Source organism: Rhincodon typus, chromosome 14 (assembly GCF_021869965.1).
Source record: "Rhincodon typus isolate 14 chromosome 14, sRhiTyp1.1, whole genome shotgun sequence".
Classification (NCBI taxonomy): Eukaryota; Metazoa; Chordata; class Chondrichthyes; order Orectolobiformes; family Rhincodontidae; genus Rhincodon; species Rhincodon typus.
The window spans coordinates 21,100,307-21,125,655 of NC_063345.1; the positions used below are offsets into that span (position 1 = coordinate 21,100,307).

Below are 25,349 nucleotides of genomic sequence, written 5' to 3' on the forward strand. Positions count from 1 at the left end.
TGATGAAGGGTCTAGGCCCGAAACGTCAGCCTTTCTGCTCCTATGATGCTGCTTGGCCTGCTGTGTTCATCCAGCTCTGCACCTTGTTGTCTCCAATTACCTTTGCTCCTCTGATTTCATTTCTCATTAAGGTAATATTTTGATTTTTCATTCCTGAAGGTGAAGGCTTTTGTTTTTAGTTTTACCTTAGATTTATTTTGAGTGGTGACAATGTGCCTGGAGATTAGTTCTGATTTCTTACATTTGAATTTAGTCCTTAAACCTTGAGGAGAACAGTTCAGTGCATGAGAAAAAGGGGCAGCATGATGTGGATGTGCCTGTTGGACTGGGGCAGACAAAGTCAGAAGTCACATGACACTGGGTTATAGTCCAACAGATTTATTTGAAATCACAAGCTTTTGGACTGCTGGTCCTTTGTCAGGTGATGAAGGAGCAGTGCTCTAAAATCTTGTGATTTCAAATAAATCCATTGGACTATAACCTGGTGTTGTGTGACTTCGGACTTAGAAAAAGGGTAAAAGAGAGGAAAAAACTGTTTCCTAATGACTGGAGACCATTAGGACAAAGTCAGAACAATTCACAAAAAGTCAAACAGTATGTAGGTTCATTCAGAAAGCAGGAATACCTATCAGCAGAAATTTTGTTATTAACAGTCTCAAAAGGTCTCAGCGGAAAAGAAAGACTGAGTGCTTTAGAAGTTAATAAGAGAAATGCTTCAGAAGCAGATGTCTATGAGGTTTCAGAGAAGAGAGATTATTGAAGCTCTCAGGACTGTTGAAGACTTGAATTTAAGGCATATCTGGTTGTAAGTTGACTGAGTTAGAAGTTTGCATAAGTAACTTTGACTAAAGAAAATTGTATCAAGTGATTACAGAAATTCACTTAGAGGAATCAGTTACAGCTATGCTGCCTGCCCCTCCCTGAGATTTGGGTGTTTATAAGGTAGTTGTTGTTGGAGTAAAAGTGTTGAATCTTTCCTGATACTTATGGTAAGATTGTTTAATTATTTTCTATTTGGTGTAAAATGTTTGGTGTTTTCTTGCATGTAATACACACTTACATTCTTTTGTTAAAAGTACATTGGCAGCCTCTTCTGAATATGTCCAGTGATCAGCATGGTAAACAAAAATTAAGATTAAACTTAGAGTCTAGTTTCATTTTGTGTTCACACTTTTCTAGAAATACCATAAACTGGGATCAGAAGCATTAAATTACTCTAAACGTTTTTTTTAAAGATTCCATTATGCAAAATGGATACAGATTTTTGACTGCTCATTGACTTCTGGGAAATTTCTTTTCTTGTTCAAGGATTACCTGTGAGAACTTTTGACGTTATAATTAAGTATATTGCATTATATTATTGTTCTATAATCATCTTTGCTACATTGCAGATTAATATTGTTCTCAAATATGCAGGTTTATTTCTCTGTTATTGGAATTATTAAGGAGAAATAAATTCTAACATAAGCAAGCTTATTTCATTAAATTGCTTGACTTAAAGTTTGTGTTAACAGCTACAAAAATAGAATAAAAGAAAAAAGTGATAAGGTAAAGGAAGTCCAAAGCCTGTGCCTGAATGCAAGATCTACTGTGTCCATATTTGGATGAATTTTGTCAAAGCTCATGGTTTTTTTTACTATATTCGAGGTGACTTGGGTCATTTTGGAAGGTGCAAGGCAGCCCTCACACAGGTGTATAAATGTATGTGATTAGGTAAGATGAGGCTCAAATGGGCTACATTTTAAAACTAAAGATGACTGGAGTAATTTTGTTTGCCTTAATGTTTCATGGGATGTGAATGTCACTGGCTCATCCCCAGTTGTCCTTGAACTGAATGGCTTACTAAGCCATTTCAGAGGTCGGTTAAGAGGCATCCACATTGATGTAGGTCTGAAGTCACATCGAAACCAGACCAAGTAAAGACAGGAGGTTCCCTTCCATAAAGGTCATTAGTGAACTGAATGGGTTTCTTTCTAAATGACAACTCACAGTCACCACCATTGAAACCAGCTTTTAGTTCTAGATTTATTATCCAGATACATGAGAAGATATGAACCAATGACCTCGGAGTTTTAGTCTAGACTGAATTATTGTATTTCTTAATTGTTCCATGTAAACCCCTAATATTACAGTCTAATTGCTTTAATATTGGATGGTCTTAAGGAACTGCAAATTTATCATTGCAAGCATCAATACTCAATGCAGTCATACTTGGAGAAATCAAGATGTCAAAAACAGCTTTGTGAAATAAAACGTAATGCACTACATTCAAATTCCATATCAATCCTTCATTTAATGAAAAGTGACAAATTCCAACATGTTTGCTTAGCAGTACATGTATTGTTTCCATTTAACATTTAAGCTGGATATCTATATATCGTCTTCCCACTTTTACCACAAGGCCATCGATTAAATCACAAGCTTTTGTTTTAAAAAAATCTCAGAAGTCCATCTGTTTCTAAGTTCCATTTGGGTAGTTTAGTGGTTTTGGAATTTCTAATTTAGAAATATTTGCTATTTTCAACTCTTTATTTGTATTTGTAAACTTTGCTGCATATCCATCTCCGTAACATCGTTTAACCTTACGCCCTCCAATATATCTACTCTCCTCTTATTCTGGCCTCTTGCATATTTGCTGATTTTAATTTCTCCACCACTGGCAGCTGTGCATTCAGTTACCCAGGCATCAAGTTCAGGCATTCCCTTCCTAAACTTGGTTAACAGTCCTGTGAAGCACCCTGAGCACTTATATTAAAGAAGCTTTAAAAATACAGGTGGACATTCAATTATGGAATTTTACAGGTAAGTTCATTGTATTTAATGAAATACAGAAACTGACTTGAATTATTTAAAACTTTTAATAAAGTAGAAATAATTGTAGTGACTTCTCAAGCTTGGGGGCTGATCATGTACTGAAGGAGTTTTAGGATTCCTACTGAAAACTCTGATATGGACTATATGCTCCCATCACCTAAACTCTCTAAACATTTCAGGGATTCATTCGCTTACCATAAATCCCAAATTCCCTTCACTTCTAACTTGCTTTAGACCATGAAATATGTGCTTGATTGAACAGTTATCACTTTAGTTTCATCATAATTAAATAAAAAGCTATTAGATGATCCAAAAAGTGTTTTGTCCATTGGTTATCTTTGAGACAGAAGTTACCAGCAGGTTTAGCATTGCTAAGAATATTTGATGGTTCTATAATGTAAATGGTCTTTTAAACTTGACACATGAAACATCAAAATCATTGTAAATAAACAAATAGGAGTGGCAGTACACTGAGGAATGGATGACAAGAGATCACCTAATAGTGATAGGGTTCTACTTCTTTGAAGCTGTTTTACAGCCAAACACAATATGTAGGTGAAACATACATTATTGCCCTATTTCATGTACTTACATGCAACATAATTTTTGTAAGACAACAAAGCAAATGTTGCAGAACTATTCTTGAACTGGGGCCATAAATCAATGGAAGATCAGACAGATATGAGAGCGCTATGGCTTCAAATGACTTACAGTATAAATGCAACTGGGCCAATAATAATCTTTAGAAAATTCTTGGCAGTTTTAAAACTTTAAGTTTAAAAGTACTAGAAGAGTTTATGTACACAGACCAATTAACACAATCTGAAACTGATGTTCCGTTAACAGCATAAATCAATATTGCAGGCTTTGGATGTTCCAATATCAAAATTGAAACTGAACATCATTGGAACTACTCCACTAAATCAGTGTCCATAGATAAATATAAAGTGCTAAGAGAAAAGTCCAACCAGTGAGTGAGTGAAGGGAGGTTCAAAATTCAGCTCTTCCTCTTTAAGAGGGAGAAATGCTCAGATAGTGGTGAAGATTCTACAAATCACTGTCAGCACCATATGGCCAGGGAAGGAAAAACAGAATAGGCTGGATTTTCAGAGTAAGGAAGACAGTGACATCCTTTCATAATGGTAGGCAGGATACCAGCTCCACTGGAGAGATGAGCATCACTTTGTTCCCTGCAATTTTTGTGGAGTTGGGTCAGCTTTTCAGGGACATGTGGTTCGGTGCACCTCAGAAGTGTCATGAGCCATAGTCTGAAGAAGGAAACGTTTTGATAGGTAAGTTCAAAATTTTTACCCATACACCCATGCTACTTCACTCACCCCAAATGTCCTCTCATACATTCTATGCTAACCTATGCCCCTCCACTTTACTTCCATGTCTACTTATATGGTCCATGTCCAACTATAGCATGTCAATGCTTAATTGCCCAGTATACACTTGACACAGAACTAGTGGATGCTGTAGAGATAATGCAATACTATGAAAGTATTAATCTCTCAGGTTTTAAAGTACCAATAGCAGAAACTACAGAAACAACTCAACATGTCTTCATGCAAAATGAATGGCCTATGTCAAAAAGCTCTAATAAGTTATTGTTACAACAGGGATAATTGGTTTTAAATACTGGATACGATAAATAGGTATAAAATTGGCATGGATTCTATGAGGGCCTTTGGGGGTCAATGAAGGACAAGAAAGATAAAGGGATGAGTAGAGGGACATGAGTTGGTATGGTGGGGGAGAGAGCAGAATAACAAAGTGATGAGTGGGGAGGGCTAGAAGGCTTACTATTAAACAAAACAATTGGTACAAAGCTCCAGAGCACAAAGGTTTTTTTAACCATCCTGCCTTGACACTGAGCAGTGCCTGTGGCTGTCACCAAAATGCTTCCCCCTCTCGGAATGAAAACTTCACCTTTCTAGGTATGTCAAGCCAGGAAATTTCCCAACTGTTGCTACTTGCCTCTAGGAGGAAAATCCACCCAATATAGTGAAGATGTTCCTACCTACCTCAATGTTAAATGGCTTGCCTTTTATTCTGAGACTGTGGTTGCCTGGTTCTGGCCATCTCAACCAAGAGAAATCCTTTCTGCATCTACCGTCTATCTTCTTACAAAATTCATAAACATCACTAATTCTTCAAAATTCTAGAAAATACAGTCCCAGTCTCTCCTCATTAGACAATCCTGTCATTTTCAGAAATCAGTCTGGGGAACCTCTGCTGCATTCCCCCTATGGTGAGTGCATCCTTCCTGCTGCAAGGGGGCCAGAATTGCATCTAATACATCCTCAAATGGCCTCATTCAGTGTCCAAGGGACATGATCACATGAGCTCAAATACTCATCAGAAACTAGAATTGGCCGGCCTTTAAATAAAGTTGTTGGCTGAATAAAAATTTGGGACAGCTGGAAACACTAATAGGTATAATTAACAAATTAATCAACTAAAAACCAAAAGAACTTCAGATGCTGTGAATCAGGAACAAAAACAAAATTGCTGGAAAAGCTCAGCAGGTCTGGCAGCATCTGTGAAAAAGAGTTAATGTTTCAGGTCCAATGACTCTTCCTCAGAAATGAGGAAGGGTCACCGGACCGGAAACATTAATTTGTGAAGAAAAAAAATTAATCAACTATTTATTCAATTGAATAGTTCAATGTAAAAGTATTACAATGGGATTTTTATGTGTGCATCACTGGATGGCCAGGCATTTATTGCCTATCCCTAATTGTCCTTGAACTGCACTTTGGTGAAGTTGCTTTTGGATTACAGTGTACAGTTCTGGTTGCCCTGCTGTAGGAAGGATGTTACTATATGGAAAGGGTGCAGCAAAGACTTACAAGGATATCACCAGGACTGGAGGGTTCAAGTTAGAAGGAGAGGCTAGGACTTTTTTTTCCCTGGAGTGTTGGACGTTGAAGGGTGACCTTATAGAGGTTTCTCTGATCATGAGGGGCATAGAAAAGTTGAATAGCCAAGGTCTTTTCCCCAAGGGAGAGGAGTCAAAAAACTAGAAAGCAGAGGTTTATGGTGAGAGGGGAAATGATTTAAAATGGACTTGAGAGGCAATTTTTTCCGTCACAGAGTGTGGTGCATATATGGAATGAACTGCCAGAAGCAGAGGCAGGTACAGTTGCAGCATTTAAAAGACATTTGGACAGGTACATGAAGAGGAAAGGTTTAGAGGGATATGAGCCAAATTCAGTTCGGGAAACTGGGTCCCCATGACGAGTTGGACTGTGTGGTTTGTTTCCGTGCTGTATGACTAAGAGACTTAGGGTGAGGCTTCTAGATTTGCTGCTGACACAAAGTAGGTAAGAAAATAACTTGTGAAAAGGATATTGGACTACAAAACAATATTGATAGGATAAGTAAGTGGGCAACAACTTCGCAGATGGGATATATATAAATGGTCCATTGTGGTACAAAGAATAAAAATTATTTAAATGGTAAAGGACTGGCTGTCCTAGTATATGATTTGAACACTGTTGTCATGCAGGTCCAGCAAAAAAAGCAAGTAGCATGTTGTCATTTATTGCAAAGCAAATTGAATAGAAAAGCAACAGATATACAAGGTATCGGTGAGACCATATCTGGAGAACCGCATACAATATTGATCTCCTTATCTAAAGATGGTGTAAATATATTAGAAGCAGTTTGGAGTTTACTAGAATGGGCAGATTGTCTTATCAGGAAAGGTTGGATAGATTAGGCTCGTATCCACTGGAGGTGAGAGGAATAAGAGGCAACTTGATTGAAATATGCAAAATCCTGAAGAGACTCAATAGGGTAGATGTGGAAAGAACAACATCTTCCAAGGGATAATTAACAACTGGAAGTTACTGTTTAAAAATACAAGTGTTCAGCCTAAGATGGAGATGAGGAGAAATGTTTTCTGAGGGCATTAAGCCTATGGAACTGCTTTCATCACCTTTTCAAGAGACAGTCCTTTAATATCCTTAAGGCAGAGGTACAGAAGTTCATGATAGGTAAGGTTATTGGGGCAGGCAGGAGTGTGGAGTGATCAGATCAGCTATGATCTTATTTGAATGGCACAACAGTCTCAAGGGGCCACACATTTCTAATTTCTATATTCATAAGTATTATACCTACTGGAACATAGGACAAGAACAGGCCATTTAGATCTACAAGCTTGTCTTGTCAATCTTGGTCAATTTGAACCGTAATTTCATCTACCCGTCTTTGTTTCATTTCTCTGGATAGATTTTCTTTCAAATCAAGCATGTCAACCTGGGTCTTAAATTTATTTTGAAGTAGAACTCCAGGTTTCCACTATATGATTTTACTCAAATGCCCCAGCTCTTATTTCAAGTTTATCTCCCCATGGGAAACAGTTTCTCTGGATCTACACCATATTTACAACTGGTTTACTAATTCTCTTCAGGCAAAACAAGCATAAGACTCCTACCCAGTCCGAGTGATGATGACTCTCAAGACTCTGATGTTGTCTAGAAAGTCATTTAACCATTAAGAACTAGAAACGGGCAATAAAAGGTAGTCACTCCAGGACTACCCTTAATAACACCAAGCTCATTGCTCTCTGCAGATTAGAGACGGAATCAGAAGTGGGACTGGTGGTTAACTTATCCCCTTCCTTAGCAGGGTGGTGCTTCAACCAATTGATCTAGTAAAGATCAGCTAATGAAACAGATCAGGCACCGAACACAGTATCCTCAGGTCAGTCATACAGGGTCTTTCCCAATACAGCTACTGCGACTGAAGCTCTGACATAAAGAAGCATCCCACAATGAGCACAAAATACACAATAAGCACTTTTATGAAGAATCTCCAAATAAAACAGAACAGCAACTACCATTGATTGTGCCAAGAAACTGTTTTTTATTTATATAAATCTGTGAGGCGGATATGGTTCACACTCTAAAATTCCACAGAAACATTTATTTTACATATTTGGCTGTCATAATGCAGGCTTAAAATAAAATCAAGAAAACAGCCATGAGCAATTCAAATGCATGAATGATAAATAACTGAGTTTTAATTATGCCTGATGTTGTTATACAAATATTCAATAGCCAAAAGACATCAAAATAAGTCATCAATATTGAGCAATGGTGTTTTCAAATCAGCCCAAAGATAATCGCACTCTGCTGGCAGAAGTGAGAAGGGGAAAATCATTAAAATGAATAGAAATATTCAGGCATGATCCTGATGTTGATGGAATTATGGATGGAACGAAGGCTATATTTATGAACCCTCAAAATCTTTGGCAACACAGCCTCTTGTCATTGACTGTATCTCATTGCTGATACCAGGGTACCCTTAAGAAAAGGAAGTGGGTCACATCTGAAAGAGCATGTTTATATGACATTTGCTTTTCTAAGTAGACGCTTCTTCACCACCCATGGCTAAAAATGGTCAATAAGTTTCTTCACACAGATTTCCTCCAAGATCACCTTCCTACCTGTACAATCAAACAGTTACATTTTGGGACCCTGAGGAGCAGGAAATTGCCTGAGATAACAGAGCCAGTTCAATGATATGTAGAAAGGAGAAATGTCATTTAAATAAGGCTCACTGTCAAAAGCCATGTCACTACAGAAAAGAGAAACTCCACCTCCACCAACAGGTCCATTGGAGGCGGCAGTGCCCATTGTTGGGATCACTGGTTGCACACATTCATTAGGAATATAGAGATAGTGCATTCAACACAATAGAAGGATGTCTACTGTAAACAGAGGTGAAAACTAGAGAGGTAAAAAAGGGCTTCTGGAAACCCAAAGCCATTACAATGACTTACCAGTAGATGGAGTACTTGATGCCAAGAGATGGCATAATGGATACTACAGAATGTTCTTTCTGTACTTTTTGGGGTATTTGTGAACCTTCTTATGACGCACTCTCACCCCATTTCTTCAGCTGATACTGGTGCCATGGGGGCTGCTAGCAACACACACACACTCACCCAAAACAGTTATTCTCTAGGAGCGCCTTGAAGGGGAGAGCTGGACGTATTGTTGGTGAGGGTACTGCTCTTGCCCAACATCCAACAACAGGCCTCCCAAAAGATCACTGGATAGTAATCAAGAGCATGAACCATGGTTCATGGGGAGGTTTTTTTGTCCTTTTTCACTTGTTAACCCAAAATGTGGTTACTTGGCCATCACCCTAAATCAATAATTAGCAAGGTTTAGGAAACAAATCTTGTTTGTGATGACTGCAGCTCAGTACCACACCAGCAGTACTTTTATCCATGAGACCATCAGGACTGACTTAAGTGCTTTTTAGACATTGAATTTTCTGAAACCTTGCAAAAGTACTTATATAACATAATGGCCCATTTGGAAGTGGAACACAAATCACACTCTCATACTGCTCCAAAGGAAAAAGAGCAATTTAAAATGGGAAACCTCAAAACACTCAAAATAATGAAACTTTAACTTGTGTTTGCTCCTCCCATTTACACATTAAATATATACAAGACAATTGACAGTCAAGTACAGAAATTACAGTCACGTGATTCCCCACATAAGCACTTTTGATATAGACTGTACTGATGTTTAGAATGTTTCTCTGAAGGACCAGCTTTCAGAAAGCTGATAGATATATAAAAACACTAATTTAAAACTCAAATAAACAATCGTTTGTATTAAGCCCTGACCCGTTTCATTCCAAATCAGACATTTTAAAAAATGTACAGCATTTAAATTTCACTCAGCATTTTACATCAGCTACTTGTTTTTACTTTCTTAAAGGGGACACAATCATTGAATTAAATTGAGTTAAGGAAAAGATCTTTAACGAGCACAGAGGCCTGGGTGGAGTCTTAAAGCATTCAATTTATATTCCAGTTGTTGAAATTTGATACAAGGTCTTGATACAAATGACTCCATAACGGATTACTAACTGGATTTTAAATATCCTGTTTTTCAGCATGAACTGTTCGAGTCACAGCCTTAAATGAAAATCTCTTGTTTGTGAATTAGCTTTAAACCTGACTCAGATAGATGATACATACATGAATGACTGCTATGACCTAACCCAGTACAAAACTTGACAGTACCAGGATTGTTTCAGAAAGGCTGTGCCAAACATAAGATGGTATATCACACAAATGTAAAGCAGACAGCTTTTACATATACAAAAGACAAGGTAACTCACAGTAAGCAAACCACTTATCAAGGGTTTCAGTCCCTTTTCCCTCTTAGGCACATCCTTCTTTTAAAAAAGGATAATCATTGGAAAACCAGCTGCTTTTCTGTCAGATTTTCATTTTGCCCAATTATTGGCCACCCATAGCATCTCAATACTCTTAGCTAATGGCATGCTAATAGCGTAAGTGTGTTCAGGGAGGGGAATGGAGTAGCAAGATTCATTACAGCTTTCTAAGTGGGTAAGAACAAAAAAAACAAAAAACTTGGTAATGAAGTACCTTGCTTCCAAAAATGTCAAAGGAACCAGCCAAATGCATAATTAAAGATGTATTTTAACAACCCAAAAGGTGCTTGCCCAATGGATAATTTTACAAGATACTGACTACCGCTAGGTTACCCGAAGTGGATAATTAAATATAGTCTAGCTATCATACAAGGTACTTTTCCCTTCTCCTCAAAAGGCTCCTGACTCAGCCCTGAATAAAGCTGCACAGAATATCAGTTGCCTCTCTCCAGTAAGTTTGTCAAATGATTCTTTTGAGTGAAAGGATTAGACAAGCTGTTGACATCTGTGCACATGCATTCACAATCATCACGTAGAAGGCAAATTCTCTCTTCAATGAACATCCACACTGGTGTATCGTCTACAGGAGTCTCTCCAAAGTGATCAAGTAACAGCAGCTCCAAAGCCTAGTCTCTCTTGGTTCATGCAATGCTTGTTTACAACACAAAAATATCGAGGGTGTATGGAGACACCTTTGGAAAAAAAAGACTTGGGCTTTTACCAAAGCAATGAACTCCAGAGATGGCATTTACACGTAGTGGATAGATTACTTATCTATGAAGCCACTCTAACCATCATTGTCCATAAACGTTCATCACAGGGTATTCTGGGGACCAGAAGGATTGTTCTTTTACAGGTTAAGTTGATATCACACCATGAAGACACATTGAGTTAGCCGAGTCCCTCCAGGAAAAGGCCAGTGAGCACTTTACTACTGTGGTACTGACAAACTACACAGCCACTATTTATTATCACAAAGACAATTAAAAGTTGCCCAGTCATATCAATTTTCAGCAGGTTCAAGTTTAAAAAAACAATATCAATCTGCAATCATGACAGTTAAACAACTGTGGTGTAAATAGGAAAAAATGTTCTATGCATTTCTAAGAACCAAAATACTTTCAGCAACATTTTATACAAACATGAAATAGTTCTAGTGCAAACATCACATCAAAAACTGGTGCCACCACCTGATTGGGGATTTGAGAGGTTTAAGCTGCACTGAGAAACCTCGTTTTGTTTTCTTTGTTAAATAAAGAAAGAAAGAAAGAAAGAATATAGGAAAGAAAACGGTCACTTTTTTTTTTAAAAAAGCTCATTTACATTAACAACTTCAGTTCTTGCTCCCCAGCATTTCCTGTATAACCAGCTGGTGGTCCCCACACAAAGGAAAATAAAACAAAACCAAAAAGGTAAAAAACAGATCAAAAAAAAACAAACATGCAAGAGGACAATGGTCATCAGTCGCAGGTAGGTACATGTGGAACCTTACAACCTTCAAGAAAATTTCCAATTGCTTGTTTTTTTTTAAATGTTCAAGTAAGAGTGAATACATTGGAGAAAAAAACCTTTTGGTGGAACACTGCCCATTTGGGTTCATTAATTTCTGTTTAGAATTAATCACTGTCCTTTCAATTTATAGATGCACTACCTTTCTGTATGCACCATAAATATATTATCCAGGGGTTTGAAGAATCTATTTCCCTCCATACATCCTCTCAATGTCATTGAGGTAGTGGTTCTTTAGTTCTTTCCTCTTAAGCTTGAAGGCGTCTGTTACCAATCCAGTCTCAGGAGTCCAAGGCTCTGGGCTCAAACGAACCTTCACAGGGACTTCAAACTTCTCTAGTTTACCTGAGATAAAATGACAGATGCAACTTGTAATTAAAACCTGTAGACTTTCAACAGTATCTCTCCCCATTAAGCCCTCCCTTTAAAATCATGTCACAGCCTTGCTTTCTCTAACTTTGAGATGACTCATGAAACTCAGTAACATCAGAAATCATGTCTGTAACATCACATCTTTCTCAACTGATTAATATCATGGCGAAGCACTAACTCTGTAACCTGCTGTGCAATGAAGCCACCAACATTTTTCTTCTTAATTTTGAGATATTACACACACTAATTGAATCCGATTTTTGTCAGACTAAAGTCAGAACATGTGACTTTGGTTGCGCCATATGCATTTTAAAGAGCAGAAACTGATGATTAAAGATAGTGAATAAATACTTCACCTAAAAATAAAAGAACTACGGATCCTGAAGATCTGAAACAGAAAACAGAAATTGCCAGAGAAACTCAGCAGGTCTGGCAACATCTGAATTCTGAAAGGGTCACTGGACTCTAAACTTTAACTCTGCTTTGTCTCCATAGATGCTGCCAGACCTGCCGAGTTTCTCTAGTAATTTTTTACTTTTGTTACAAATATTTCACCCAGATGTATATATTTTAGTGTTGGTCATGTGTTCCAATTAAAACTCTCCTTCAACAGCACCCTTCAAACTCACGACTTCTACCATGAAGGATGAGCGCAGAAAATACCTGCTTAAAAAGTTCTCCTACAGTCCACAATTTGTAACTATAATCACCACTTTTTCCCCACTGTTGTTGAATCAAAAATCATGTAACTTCAACAGCTCTGTGGATATACCTTTTGCCCATCTGCACATGATTCAAGATGGCAGCCCACCACTGGCTACTCAAGGGGTTGGTGATGGGCCCAGCCAGTGTTCCCCACATCCCATGAACGAACAAAAAAAAAACAAAGATCCACACAGTCGCATCAGATGGTCTGTTCCTAAAGTGCTGATTGAGTGCCAAGGGGAGGCTAATGGGTGAAGTGTACTCACTGGATGCTGATGCTTCTTTGATCTCCCGCAGTACTTCAGCTTCCATCTTGCTATCGTTACAAATTTCCTCCCACGTTCCCTGAACTTGTTTCTGCTCCGCAAGGGCAGTCAACTTCTTCTGATTGGGTACCACAAAACTAATCACGTAAGATTGTTCACTGCGAAGGAAACAAAAAATGTGGATTTAGGTTCAACCACAAGGTATATGCCAGAGGGTAAGATTCGACTCTTGATTTAGTTTCCTGTTACACGCATTAATTTTGTCCCCCCTATCGATGCTTTGTAATTTCCTCAACCAGGGACTGGTAAGCTGGAAATATTTCTACCAATTCACATGAAATATCTGCCTTGCTTCCTGTGATTAAAATTGTGCAACTATTAAATATTCGACTTCCTCCGTGTTCTGGTGATTGGACATTGCCAGGCTTCAAAGCATTTCTCAGTATCAAACCATCAGCAAGTAGATTTGCAGCAAGATGCCAAAAAAATTAAGCAGTTAGAATGTGAACGAGTACAATATTCTCTATTCCCTACATTCAGAATCATAGAATCCCCACAGTGTGGAAACAGGCCAATCGCCCCAACAAGTCCACACCGACCCTTCGAAAAGCATCCCACCCAGATCCAATCCCCTACCCTTTCCCTGTAACTCTGCATAACCCACCTAATCTACACATCCCTGAGCACTATGGGCAATTCAGCACGGCCAATCCACTTAACCTGCATGTTTTTGGACTGTAGGAAGAAACCCACGCAGATACGGGGAGAATGTGCAAACTCCACACAGGCAATCGCCCGAGGATGGAATCGAACCTGGGTCCCTGGCGCCGTGAGGCAGCAGTGCTAACCCACTGAGCCACTGTGCCGCCTTGTTTAGCTATAGATCAACAAGTCCATCATTGCAATAAGTGGACAGCATCTTTACCTGAACTCCAGTGCCTTGCATCATAATAGGGGCAAGGATAAAACAAATGGAAATGTGGAAAACCCTTGAAACCCAACATTGTATATAGCTACATAAAAGTATTCTAAGTGTTCAAATCTGTGGATTTGCAGACGATGTAAAACTTAGTGGAGTTGCGGATAGTGAAGAGGATTGTCAGATGATACAGCAGGATATAGATCAGTTGGAGGCATGGGCCAAAACAAAAAAAAAAAAAAAAAAAAGGCATTTAACCTGGACAAATGTGAGGTGATACATTTGGAAGGATAGGTACTGGTGTAAGTTTATACAGTGAATGGCAGAACACTTTGCAGTATTGATATGCAGAGGGATCTGGGTGTGCAGGTCCACAGATCACTGCAAGTGGCAGTGCAGGTAGATAAGGTTGTAAAACAGGCCTATAGCATGCTTACCTTCATTAGAAGGGGCATTGAGTATAAGGATAGGCAAGTTATGCTGCAGCTTTGTAGAATATTAGTTAGGCCACACGGAGTATTGCGTACAGTTCTGGTCACGACACTACCAGAAGGAAGTGGATGCTTTGGAGAGGGTACAGAAAAGGTTTACTAGGATGTTGCCCGGTATGGGGGATTTTAGCTATGTAGAAAGATTGGATAGACTGGGCTTGTTTACACTGGAATGCAGAAGGTTGAGGGGTGACCTGATAGAAGTTTAAAAGATTGTGATTGTTATGGATAGAGTGGAAAGTATGAGGCTTTTTCCCCAGGGTGGAGGGGTCAAAGCTCATGTCTGCATGTCTTTGTGTGGGGGGTGGGGGTTTAGGGTATGGTAGTGGTGGGGTTCAAAGAGAGATGTATGAGGCAAGCTTTTCACAAAGGGTGGTGAGTGCCTGGAACGTGCTGCCAGAGGAGGTGGTGGAAGCAGACACAATAGCAGCATTCAAGAAACACCTGGACGAATACATGAATAGGAAGGGAATAGAGGGATACGGATCCTCTAAGTGAAGACAGTATTGAAGGGCAAAACGTGCTGGTGCAGGCTCGGAGAGCCAAAGCGTCTGTTTCTATGCTGTATTTTGTTCTTCATTCTGTAAAGCCTATCCAGATTTATTACTGTCAAACTTTAAAGAAACATCCTAAAGTTCACAAATCTCCCATTAAAGGCAACTACTGGAGTCACTTGGCATGGGTGATTCTAAGTTTCAAAGCCGTAATGACTTTAATTAAAACAAATAGTAAGTACATTCTCTACTTATTGTCAAATGAGTGTAAACCTTGCACTTGAGTCACAACACAATATACAGGGGAAAAAGAAAATGCTATTTGGCTCACAAGGCTGCCATCTTTACTGGCCCTGGACCTCACCTTCACACCACCTCTGCCCAACCCTTTTCTCCCACAAGCAGGTCTGTCTCTTGTTGTTGTGCAACATGTTTATAAAGTTCTCCATAACATCATGCTGACTTATTTCTGCACTGTGCTCCATCCCTACAATATTCGCGATTTCTGCATCTTCCAATTTTGGCCTCTTGTACATGCTTTATTTTAATCAATTCATTAATGGTGGCATGTCTTCAGCTATCTACATCCTAAAGTCAGGAATTCCCTCTAAGTTTCTCTGTCTCTGTTAAAGACACTCACTAAATTCTATATATTTCATCATCTATCCTAATAATTGCTTATGTTGCTTTGCATCAGATTTTATTTGACAACACTAACTGAAAGAACTGCGGATGCTGTAAATCAGGAACAAAAACAGAAATTGCTGGAAAAGCTCAGCAGGACTGGCAGCATCTGTGAAGAAAAAAAAATCAATTAACGTTTCGGGTCCGGTGACCCTTCTTCAGAACTCGTTAACTCCGATTTTTTCTTCACAGACACTGCCAGACCTGCTGAGCTTTTCCACTAACTAAAATATCCCAGGGGCTTTACAATGTTTGAGGCACAATATAAATCCAAGTTGTTTCTGTTTCAGTAGTCTTCTCTGCTAACTTACTTCATCTTAGCAGCACTACCGACATTTCATGTTTACTTTAAATCAAACATCTCTAATTTTTACAATGCCTCTTAGCCAGCAGTCTCACTTCCCTCCCTATCACCTCCAATCTCAATTTCTTTAGTCTTTCTTCAAATTAAGATTCCCGAGACCAGGTATTCGCCCTGGTTAAATCTGCACATCGTCACAGACAATATCATTTTTCCTTTGTTATGAAACAAAGGAGCAGAAGCTGGTGATTCAGCCCAGAGTCTGTGCTGCCATTCAGTGGGATAACGGTTGATCTGATAATCTTCAACTTCACTTCCTTGCCTTTTCCCTATAATCCTTGATTCCCTTGCTGTTGAAGAATCTGTCTATCTCAGCCTTGAATATACTTAGCGACCCAGCCTCTACAACCTTCTGTGGCAGTGAACTCCAGATTCACTTGTCTCAGAAGAAATCCCTCCTTGTCCCAGTCTTAAAATCATGCCCTCTGATCGTAGACTCTCCCACAAGGGGAAACAACTTTTCTGCATTTAATCTTTCAAGCCCCCTAAGAATCTTCTGTGTTTCAATAAGGTTGCCTCTCATTCTTCTAAACTCCAATGAGTAAAGGCCCAACCAACTGAACTCTAAGACAGATCCTCCAAACCTACTGGTCTAAATGAACCTCTTTGGACTGCCTCTAATGCCAGAATATTTTTCCTTTGATAAGGGACCAAAACTGTCCACTGTATTTCAGCTGTGGTCTGACTAATGCCTTGTGTAGTTGTTACAAGACTTCCCTATTCCATTTGAAATAATGGCCAACATTCCCTTTGCCTTTCCTATTAGCTGTTGAACTGGATGCTAGTGTTTTTTTGTGATTCATTACCAAGGACTCTCAAATCCCTCTGTGATGTTCTCCAGCCTCTCTTCATTTAAGTATTATTCAGCTTTTCTATTCTTCCTGAAAAAGTCCATAACCTCACAATTCCTCACATTATATTCCATCTGCCAAGATATTGCCCACACACTTAACCTGTCTATATTCTCCTGTAGACTAGGTCATCCTCACCACTTGCCTTCGCACCTAATTTTGTGGCATCTGCAAACATGGTGGTAAGTTTTTTTTTCCTTTATTCATTCAAGGGATGAGGGCATTGCTGACCAGGCATCATTTACTGCCCATCCCTAATTGCCCAGAGGGCAGCTTAGAGTCAACCACATTGCTGTGGGTCTAGAGTCACATGTAGGCCAGACCAGGTAAGGATGGCAGTTTCCTTCTCTAAAAGGACATTAGTGAGCAAGACGGGTTTTTCCGACAATCGACAATGGATTCACGGTCATTGTTAGATTCTTAATTCCAGGTATTTTTATTGAATTCAAATTCCACCATCTGCCGTGGCAGGATTCGAACTTCGGTCCTTGAAACATTAGCTGGGTCTCTGGATTAACAGACCAGCGATAGTACCACTAGGCCATTGCCTTCACTTTCTTGATCCAAGCCATTAACATATATTTTAAAGAATTATGGCCCCAGCATTGATTCTTGTTAACTAATGGTGTGTCACAAGTTGCCATCCTAAAAATGCCTCCCTTATCGCAACTCTTAGTTAGCCAATCCTGTATCCATACTACCTCCAACACCATGGGCTCTCAACTTATTAAGTAGCCTAACATATTCGCACACGCATGTGGTTTAATGGTGAACAATATGGCACAAAGCACTCCACAGGAGGGGTAATTACTGGCACAAAATAATTTTATTTGTCTTTTCACTACATTGAACCTCTAACTTCTTCCCTGATCAGAACAGCGTATGACTTCCAATTAACCCCTTGTTCTTAATAAGAAATGTCAGATCTATGGCCCTTATTTATATTTGCCTTCAACTGACCCATTTTTGAAAGAGAAAAAATATTTATGAATCCCCTTTGGCTATCTGATACATTGAAACAAAAACAAAAACAAAAACCAAATTTAAAAAAAAGTGTTACAATTAATTGCACAGTATAATTACCAGACAGTGACAGATATTTAATCTTACCTGTTTGCATATGCACAGATATTATCAATGAGGGAACAGCTCTTTAAAGCAGATTCAACTTTGCCCAAAGAGACATATTCTCCAGCTTGTAGTTTCACTAAATCTTTCTTGCGATCTATAGAGCAAACAGTTATAATATTACTACATGAATTCAAATTTCTGAAAAAAAAAGACAGAGATTGATAGATAAGTGATTTATAGAATGCCTCAAGTACTGAATTTGAAAAAATTTGAAAAAAAAAAATACACCTTCTCCTGGTGTTCAAGCTGATATCAAATCACAATGGCCAAACCTGGGCAGTGTTTAGAGACTTGGAAAACCGACTTCTAAATAGCTCTCAGTAAGGACAAAACTAGAAATCAAATTCTGCTTTTCCACAGAAACTGAAAAATTCTTACGCACCAAGTATAAAGGAATTTACAAAACTCTCTCTGAAAAGAAGATAAAAACAAACAAGTGTCGTCACTGAAACAACATTCTTCGCATTTTCTTCTTCCAAAGCAGCTGACTGAAGGTGAGTATCAACCCAGAGATTCAAAATCACTGTTCATCAGCAAGCCCAGATAATAACTCAACAATGCTTGTAAACAGGGATGGTATTACTGCTAACCCAGACTGTATAATTTTTTAAAAAAATAAAGTCAAATTTTAAAAAAGTCAACCTGTTCAGAGATGTTATGACACATTGAGAGTAGATGGGACTTGAACCCAGGCTTCCCGGTCTAGGGATCAGGACACTACCACTACGCCACAAGAGGAACCTATCCAGACTGTATACTCATCTAAAGTCCAGGAACACTGAGCATGAGGTAGTGATCAGCAGCTGCAATGTATTGCTAACCTCCCTGTCAGATAGATCAATTGCAGCTGCTCACTGTCATCCAGAGAAAATTAGCTCACTTGCATAGGGATCAAGTCTTAACGTTACACTATTAATCATTTGTAGATTCAGCATAGGACAGCAAAGAGAACAGCAAAAAGAAGATATTTACCAGAATTTAAAGAAAAATGCGTGTTCATGTTTAGTCTTGGGATTTCCCTTGCCAACATCAAACTCTGTCCTTCCACTCAGGTTACACCTTCTCATTGTCACTTACCAATTATCTGTAAGCAGCCATCTGGGTGGAATTCACCAACATCTCCTGTGCAAAACCAACGCTGACCACTGTCATCCTCAAAAAAATCATCGCTGGATTTATTATTTTTGAAGTACCCCATAGCCACATTTGGTCCACCAATCAGAATCTCTCCTCTTGGATTGGGCTGATCACGAGTAGTGTATCCTCCTTCAATGTGACAATGAGGATCAATGAGTATTAAGCCTATAGCTCAACTCCCTTGAGCTTTCAGAAACTTGTTATTCATTTAACAAAACATCTTGGTTATTCCCTAACACTCAAATTGTAGAATCATAGAATCTCTAGCAGGGTGGAAAGGAGCTGCTCGGCCCATTGAGTCCACACCGACTCCCTAAACAGCATTCCACCCAGATCCATCCTCTCAACGCCCACCCCACCCATCCCTGTAACCTCGCAGTTCCCATGGCTAACCTACACATCCCTGTGCACTATGGGTACTTTAGCATGGCCAATCCACAACTTGCACATCTTTGGACTGTGGGAGGAAACCCACACAGACATGGAGAATGTGCAAACTCCACACAGACAGTCACACGAGGGTGGAACTGAACCCAGGTCACTGGCACTGTGAGGCGGCAGTGCTAACCACCGAGCCACCATGCTGCCCTTAAATTTCTCAAATGATAGTTTAATTCAGATTATAAATGACAAGTTAGCACTGTAATCAATTTTGTTACTTGTTTATCTAAAAAAAATTCTGCTCGACTCCTTTGGGAAATGCACAGTAAACTAGAATAGCTGTGTACCAGCCAAATTAAAACCTGGTCTGTACCACTTTAAGCTGGTAGTGGTATGGGTACAGAGGATTTGAAGGTCCATGGCAAAAGAAAGACAAAGCAAGTTTCTATACCTCACCATTGGCCAATGACCCTGTCAGAAACAGCAGAACTTGAAAACAGCAGGATCATGTCACAAAAATTTCGACTCAGCTGTATTGTCATAGTTACACAGTAATAAATGACCCATCACGCCCATGTTAGCTCTTTGAAAGAATGATCCATTTGGTTTAATTCCCTGGCTCTGTCCCAGGTATTTCTGCTGATGCAATGACTTGGGTAAAGTAGAAAGATTGCAACTCTTATGAAATCTTACTGTCCACTTGAAAAGAGAACACCACCGTATTTTTAAAAAGCCAGCATGATTGACGATGGAAGTTGACTCTAACCTTGAGGCAGTGCTCCTGTGCCACTGGCCACAATGTCTCTGTATCGTTCCCTTGACAGATTTGTAATGCAGCATAGGGACAATGTGTTACTGCAATCTACTCACTGATGACAATTGAGTTTAAACAATACTTTGGTGTCAAAAGATTAGATATTTTATGAAACAACTTCAAACTGTGTTACTAAGGCTCAATTTGATCACTTCATTTTGCATCTGGTCTAGAAAAGTACAAGGTTCGTGGTGTAATGTCAAAGGGTTTTAATTCTTGCATATAATGCTACAGTGCCAAGACCCTGAAGTCTACAGAAAGGAGAATTCCAGAGTTAGCCCAAGGGGAGCTGATATCTAGAACACTGTAACAAGTACCTTCTTCCCAATCTCTCAGCTTGATTTCACAACAGATCAGCGGGGCTCCAACTCTGCCTGTGCTGTAGTCCTGTACTAAAATTACAAAACACCAGAGAGTTAGAATTTAGAATCCTTCCAGGCGTACCAGTAATAATTTAAATAGACGGTACGTTAAGCTACATACATTTGCACCTTATTGTGGGGCCAGTATTGCAGATAAAATGAAATTTTTATGCATGCCTGCATACCATCAGGTTCCTGTGTTGAAACATGCATTAGACCCATCAAGATCAACAACTTCTTTCCACTTGAAAGATTGGTATTTAACAATACATTCCTCTTCAGGTAAGGACTTCTGAATGATAACATATCCATCACAGCACACAGTGCAACATTAGACAAACATCATTAATACCTGGGAAAGGGTGAATTCATACAAGTAACAGCATGAGCAGCAATACATATAGTGCGGCAGAGGGTCAATGGATTACTGCAATTTAATCACTGATGACAATTGAGTTTAAACAATACTTCGGTGTAAAAAGACTAAATATTTTAAAACAACTTCAAACCATGTTACTGAAGCTCAGTTTAATGGCTTCATTTTCAGATGCTTTCATTTTCAGAAGACTGGAGGATAGCAAATGTTGTCCCCTTGTTCAAGAAGGGGAGTAGAGACAACCCTGGTAATTATAGACCAGTGAGCCTTACTTCGGTTGTGGGTAAAGTGTTGGAAAGGATTATAAGAGACAGGATTTTTAATCATCTAGGAAGGAATAATTTGATTAGGGATAGTCAACATGGTTTTGTGAAGGGTAGGTTGTGCCTCACAAACCTTATTGAGTTCTTTGAGAAGGTGACCAAACAGGTGGATGAGGGTAAAACGGTTGATGTGGTGTATATGGATTTCAGTAAAGCGTTTGATAAGGTTCCCCATAGTAGGCTATTGCAGAAAATATGGAGGCATGGGATTGAGGGTGATTTAGCGGTTTGGATCAGAAATTGGCTAGCTGTAAGAAGACAGAGGGTGGTGGTTGATGGGAAATGTTCATCCTGGAGTTCAGTTACTGGTGTACCTCAAGGATCTGTTTTGGGGCCACTGCTGTTTGTCATTTTTATAAATGACCTGGATGAGGGCGTAGAAGGATGGATTAGTAAATTTGCAGATGACACCAAAGTCAGTGGAGTTGTGGATAGTGCGGAAGGATGTTGCAGGTTACAGAGGGACATAGATAAGCTGCAGAGCTGGGCCGAGAGGTGGGAAATGGAGTTTAATGTGGAAAAGTGTGAGGTAATTCACTTTGGAAGGAGTAACAGGAATACAGAGTACTGGGCTAATGGTAAGATTCTTGGTAGTGTGGATGAGCAGAGAGATCTCGGTGTCCATGTGCATAGATCACTGAAAGTTGCCACCCAGGTTGATAGCGTTGTTAAGAAGGCGTGCGGTATGTTAGGTTTTATTGGTAGAGGGATTGCGTTTCGGAGCCGTGAGGTCATCTTGCAGCTGTACAAAACTCTGGTGCAGCCGCACTTGGAGTATTGCGTACAGTTCTGGTCACCGCATTATAGGAAGGATGTGGAAGCATTGGAAGGGGTGCAGAGGAGATTTACCAGGATGTTGCCTAGTATGGAGGGAAGGTCTTATGAGGAAAGGCTGAGGGACTTGAGGCTGTTTTCGTTAGAGAGAAGGTTAAGAGGTGACTTAATAGAGACATACAAGATGATCAGAGGATTAGATAGGGTGGACAGTGGGAGCCTTTTTCCTCGGATGGTGATGGCTAGCACGAGGGGACATAGCTTTAAATTGAGGGGTGATAGATATAGGACAGATGTCAGTGGTAGGTTCTTTACTCAGAGTAGTAAGTTGCCCTGCCTGCAAAAGTAGTAAACTCACCAACTTTAAGGGCATTTAAATGGTCATTGGATAAACATATGGATGATAATGGAATAGTTTAGGTTAGATGGGCTTCAGATTGGTTTCACAGGTCGGCGCAACATCGAGGGCCGAAGGGCCTGTACTGCGCCGTAATGTTCTACGTTCATTGTCCATGTCACTTAGTAGATAAGGTAGAGGTAAAGTTACCATAGTCTTACCAGACCATAGCACTACTCTTTCATGAGACGTTCACCACGCCTCAGGTTAGGGGAAGGTTGAGGAGAATCCTTCGATGGTAACCTCAGCTGATTCAGGCAGTGTTAGCATCACACTGTATTGCAAACCAGCCATCCGGCTAACTGAACTAACTGACTCTCACAACTGACAGAAGGCATGGAAAAGGGAGAGAAGTTGCATTTTTAGTTGTCTTTCCCAGACGTATCAATGAACTTTGAACAGTCTGTGCTAATAATATTCATAAATATAGCTAAGTGTTACTCATGGTAGACACTCTGAACACCAACATAGTCATTCAAAACCCTGAAATATTGCACCAAAGCAGGAGCAGCCATGAGCAATGACCAGCTCAGAGTGAATTAATCAAAGTTTTAGGCTGTACTCTTTTCATATGTTGACTGACCATCTCCCCATACTTCCTCTATTTAAATGCTGAAAGCTCCTCTACCTAAAACATTGAAAACATTAATACATGAGCACATGAAACAAGACAAAGATCTTCTCTCATTGGCAGCTCTCTCATTGGCTTCAGTGAGCAAGCAATTAGAGCACAGAATTCCATTTCTTAAAACTAAAAGCACAAACACAGTCAAAGAATGAAAATAGGTCATAGTTTAGGATCATAGGCTGCTCCCTCAGAGCTGACCAGTACGGAGTCGAGGGTGATGACGTTTCAGTCAGAGGGCAAGGTTGAGGAGTCAAGACTTTTGTGGTAAGCTTAGCTGGTTCAGGAAGTGAACTATCACAACTCGGGCACCAGCCAACTGAGCTAACTGACCCCCAGTAAGCTCCTCTGGCACTATGGTGAATTACTTTTAATACATGTACGAGAATTTTGGAAACTATTTGAACAAAATAAAAAATTAGAAAATTATCACTCAAATTAATCAGGCTAATAGTGTAGATTCTGCCATTTTTCAACAGTTCCACTTTCTTCTATTAAGTATATTTAAAAAGTCCACAATTGGCTTTTCAGATTTTAGTTTTGGTCTCTCAGATGCATTTTTCACTTGTGAAGGAGCACCACTTTATCACATCCTTCTCACCTTCAGTGATGGTTCCAGCCCCACATGTCTCAGTCAGGCCATAACCTTGGCCTATTGGACAGCAGAAACACACATTCATAAACCTTTGTGTTTGCGGAGAAAGGGGAGCCCCTCCAGACAGCATCATTCGAATATTTCCTCCCAACAGGGCTTTCACTCTTTTAAATAATATCCTATTACAAGACAGCAAAAAATTGAAATGAGAGTCAGAAGCGATATTTAGTATTGAGGTTCCAAACACCAAAAACGACAACACTTAGACTTCTCAAGTGTGTACAAATCTGTGTCCCCATAATGCACAAAACAAAATTGTATTTATGCAGCAGCCTTAACATAAACATGTCTCGAGATATTTCACAGGAATATTGTGGAACCAAAAAAAAAGTGAGCCACATAGGAAATATTAGGTCAGATTACCAAAAGCTTGGTCAAGAGGTAGGTTTAAGGAGATTGTCAAGGGAGGAAATTGAGGTAGAGAGGTGTAGGGAAGGTAGGAGAGAAAACTTAGCACCTAAACAATTGAAGGCCTGGCCATCAATGGTGCAGTGATTAAAATCAAGGATCAGTATAGATATCATAGTGGCTTGTGTGGCTGAAGAGATTACAGAGGTAGAGAAATGTGAGGCCACAGGTTTTAAAATAAGTACCAGAATTCTAAAAGCAAACTACTGTTTGACTGGCAGTCTACATAGATCAGCAAACATAAGGAAACAAACCTCACTGTCAGTTAAACTCAGACAAACGTTTGGATGAACTCAATATTTCAGAAAAGGTAGAATGTGGGAAAGCAATCAAGAATATGTCAAAATATTCGAGCTTAGAGGTAACAAGACGACAAAGTGTAAGAGCAGATGTTGGTCATTTCACCCAACGGCAAGAGTTCCCTCTAAATTTACTGACTACAGATCTCTGAGGCAGTGAGCAGCCGCTACTTCTGGAAGTTGAAGTCAATACAAGATTGACAAGATTGGCACGTTGACACTGATCTCCATGTGTAGAAGATCAGAGCAGCTGGGCACATGCACAGCTTAAAGTGAACGTTGCCCCACCAACTCAATTCCACCATTCACTGAGATCCTGGCTCACCTGATATCCCTCAACTCCACTTTCCTGCCTTAATCCCATAAACACCAGATTTCCTTCCCGATTACAAATTGCTCTTGGCCTGGAATATACTCAATGATCCAGCCTAGACAGTCCCCTGCAGTAAAGAATTCCACACATTCACTACCCTCAGGAGGAGAAATTTCCTCCTCATCTCTGTCTTAGACGTAACTTAAATTATAAACTCCTTACAGAGGGATGATGCCCACCAGTTCTAGGTTCTTCTACCAGGTGAAACAATGTTTCCACATCTACCCTCTCAAGTCCCCTAAAAATCTTATGTTCAATAAGGTCTCCTCTCATTCTTCTAAACTCCAATGAGTACAAGCCCAACAATTACTCAACTTCTCCTCATAAGGAAATCGCCCCACACCCAGGATTAACCAAGTGAACCTTCTCTGGACTGCCTCCAATACCAGGTATCTTTTCTTAGATAACAAAGGTGTGAAAGGAGGTTTTCAGTGGCAGATAAGCTGAGACAGTGGTGAATTTAGCGAGGAAGAAATAAGTCACCTTAATTTTTAGTGATGACACAAACATGCAGTTAAAAGCTCATTACTGGGTCAAAAATAAAAAAGATTATTGACTGGTTAGACTCCGATTCTTTCTAAACAGTGATGTTTTTGAAGTTAGGGAATAGAATATG

General features: G+C 39.6%; 2 protein-coding genes across 6 annotated transcripts in view; both read right to left on the reverse strand.

Annotated features, from left to right (window-relative positions):
* Positions 1–25,349, reverse strand: part of LOC109936583 (transforming growth factor beta activator LRRC32-like) — a 267,744-nt gene that overhangs the window by 173,239 nt on the left and 69,156 nt on the right. The window lies entirely within an intron of this gene.
* Positions 7,666–25,349, reverse strand: part of acsl4a (acyl-CoA synthetase long chain family member 4a) — a 124,834-nt gene continuing 107,150 nt past the window's right edge. For all 5 annotated transcript variants that reach the window (XM_048605465.1, XM_048605464.1, XM_020530926.2 and 2 more), the window contains 6 exons: positions 23,600–23,772; positions 20,459–20,533; positions 18,887–19,075; positions 17,789–17,903; positions 12,879–13,036; positions 7,666–11,880 (listed from right to left, as the gene is read on the reverse strand). In XM_048605465.1, coding sequence (XP_048461422.1) covers positions 11,723–11,880; positions 12,879–13,036; positions 17,789–17,903; positions 18,887–19,075; positions 20,459–20,533; positions 23,600–23,772 — 868 coding nt within the window. In that variant the 3' untranslated portion in view covers positions 7,666–11,722. The remainder of the gene's footprint in view (positions 11,881–12,878; positions 13,037–17,788; positions 17,904–18,886; positions 19,076–20,458; positions 20,534–23,599; positions 23,773–25,349) is intronic.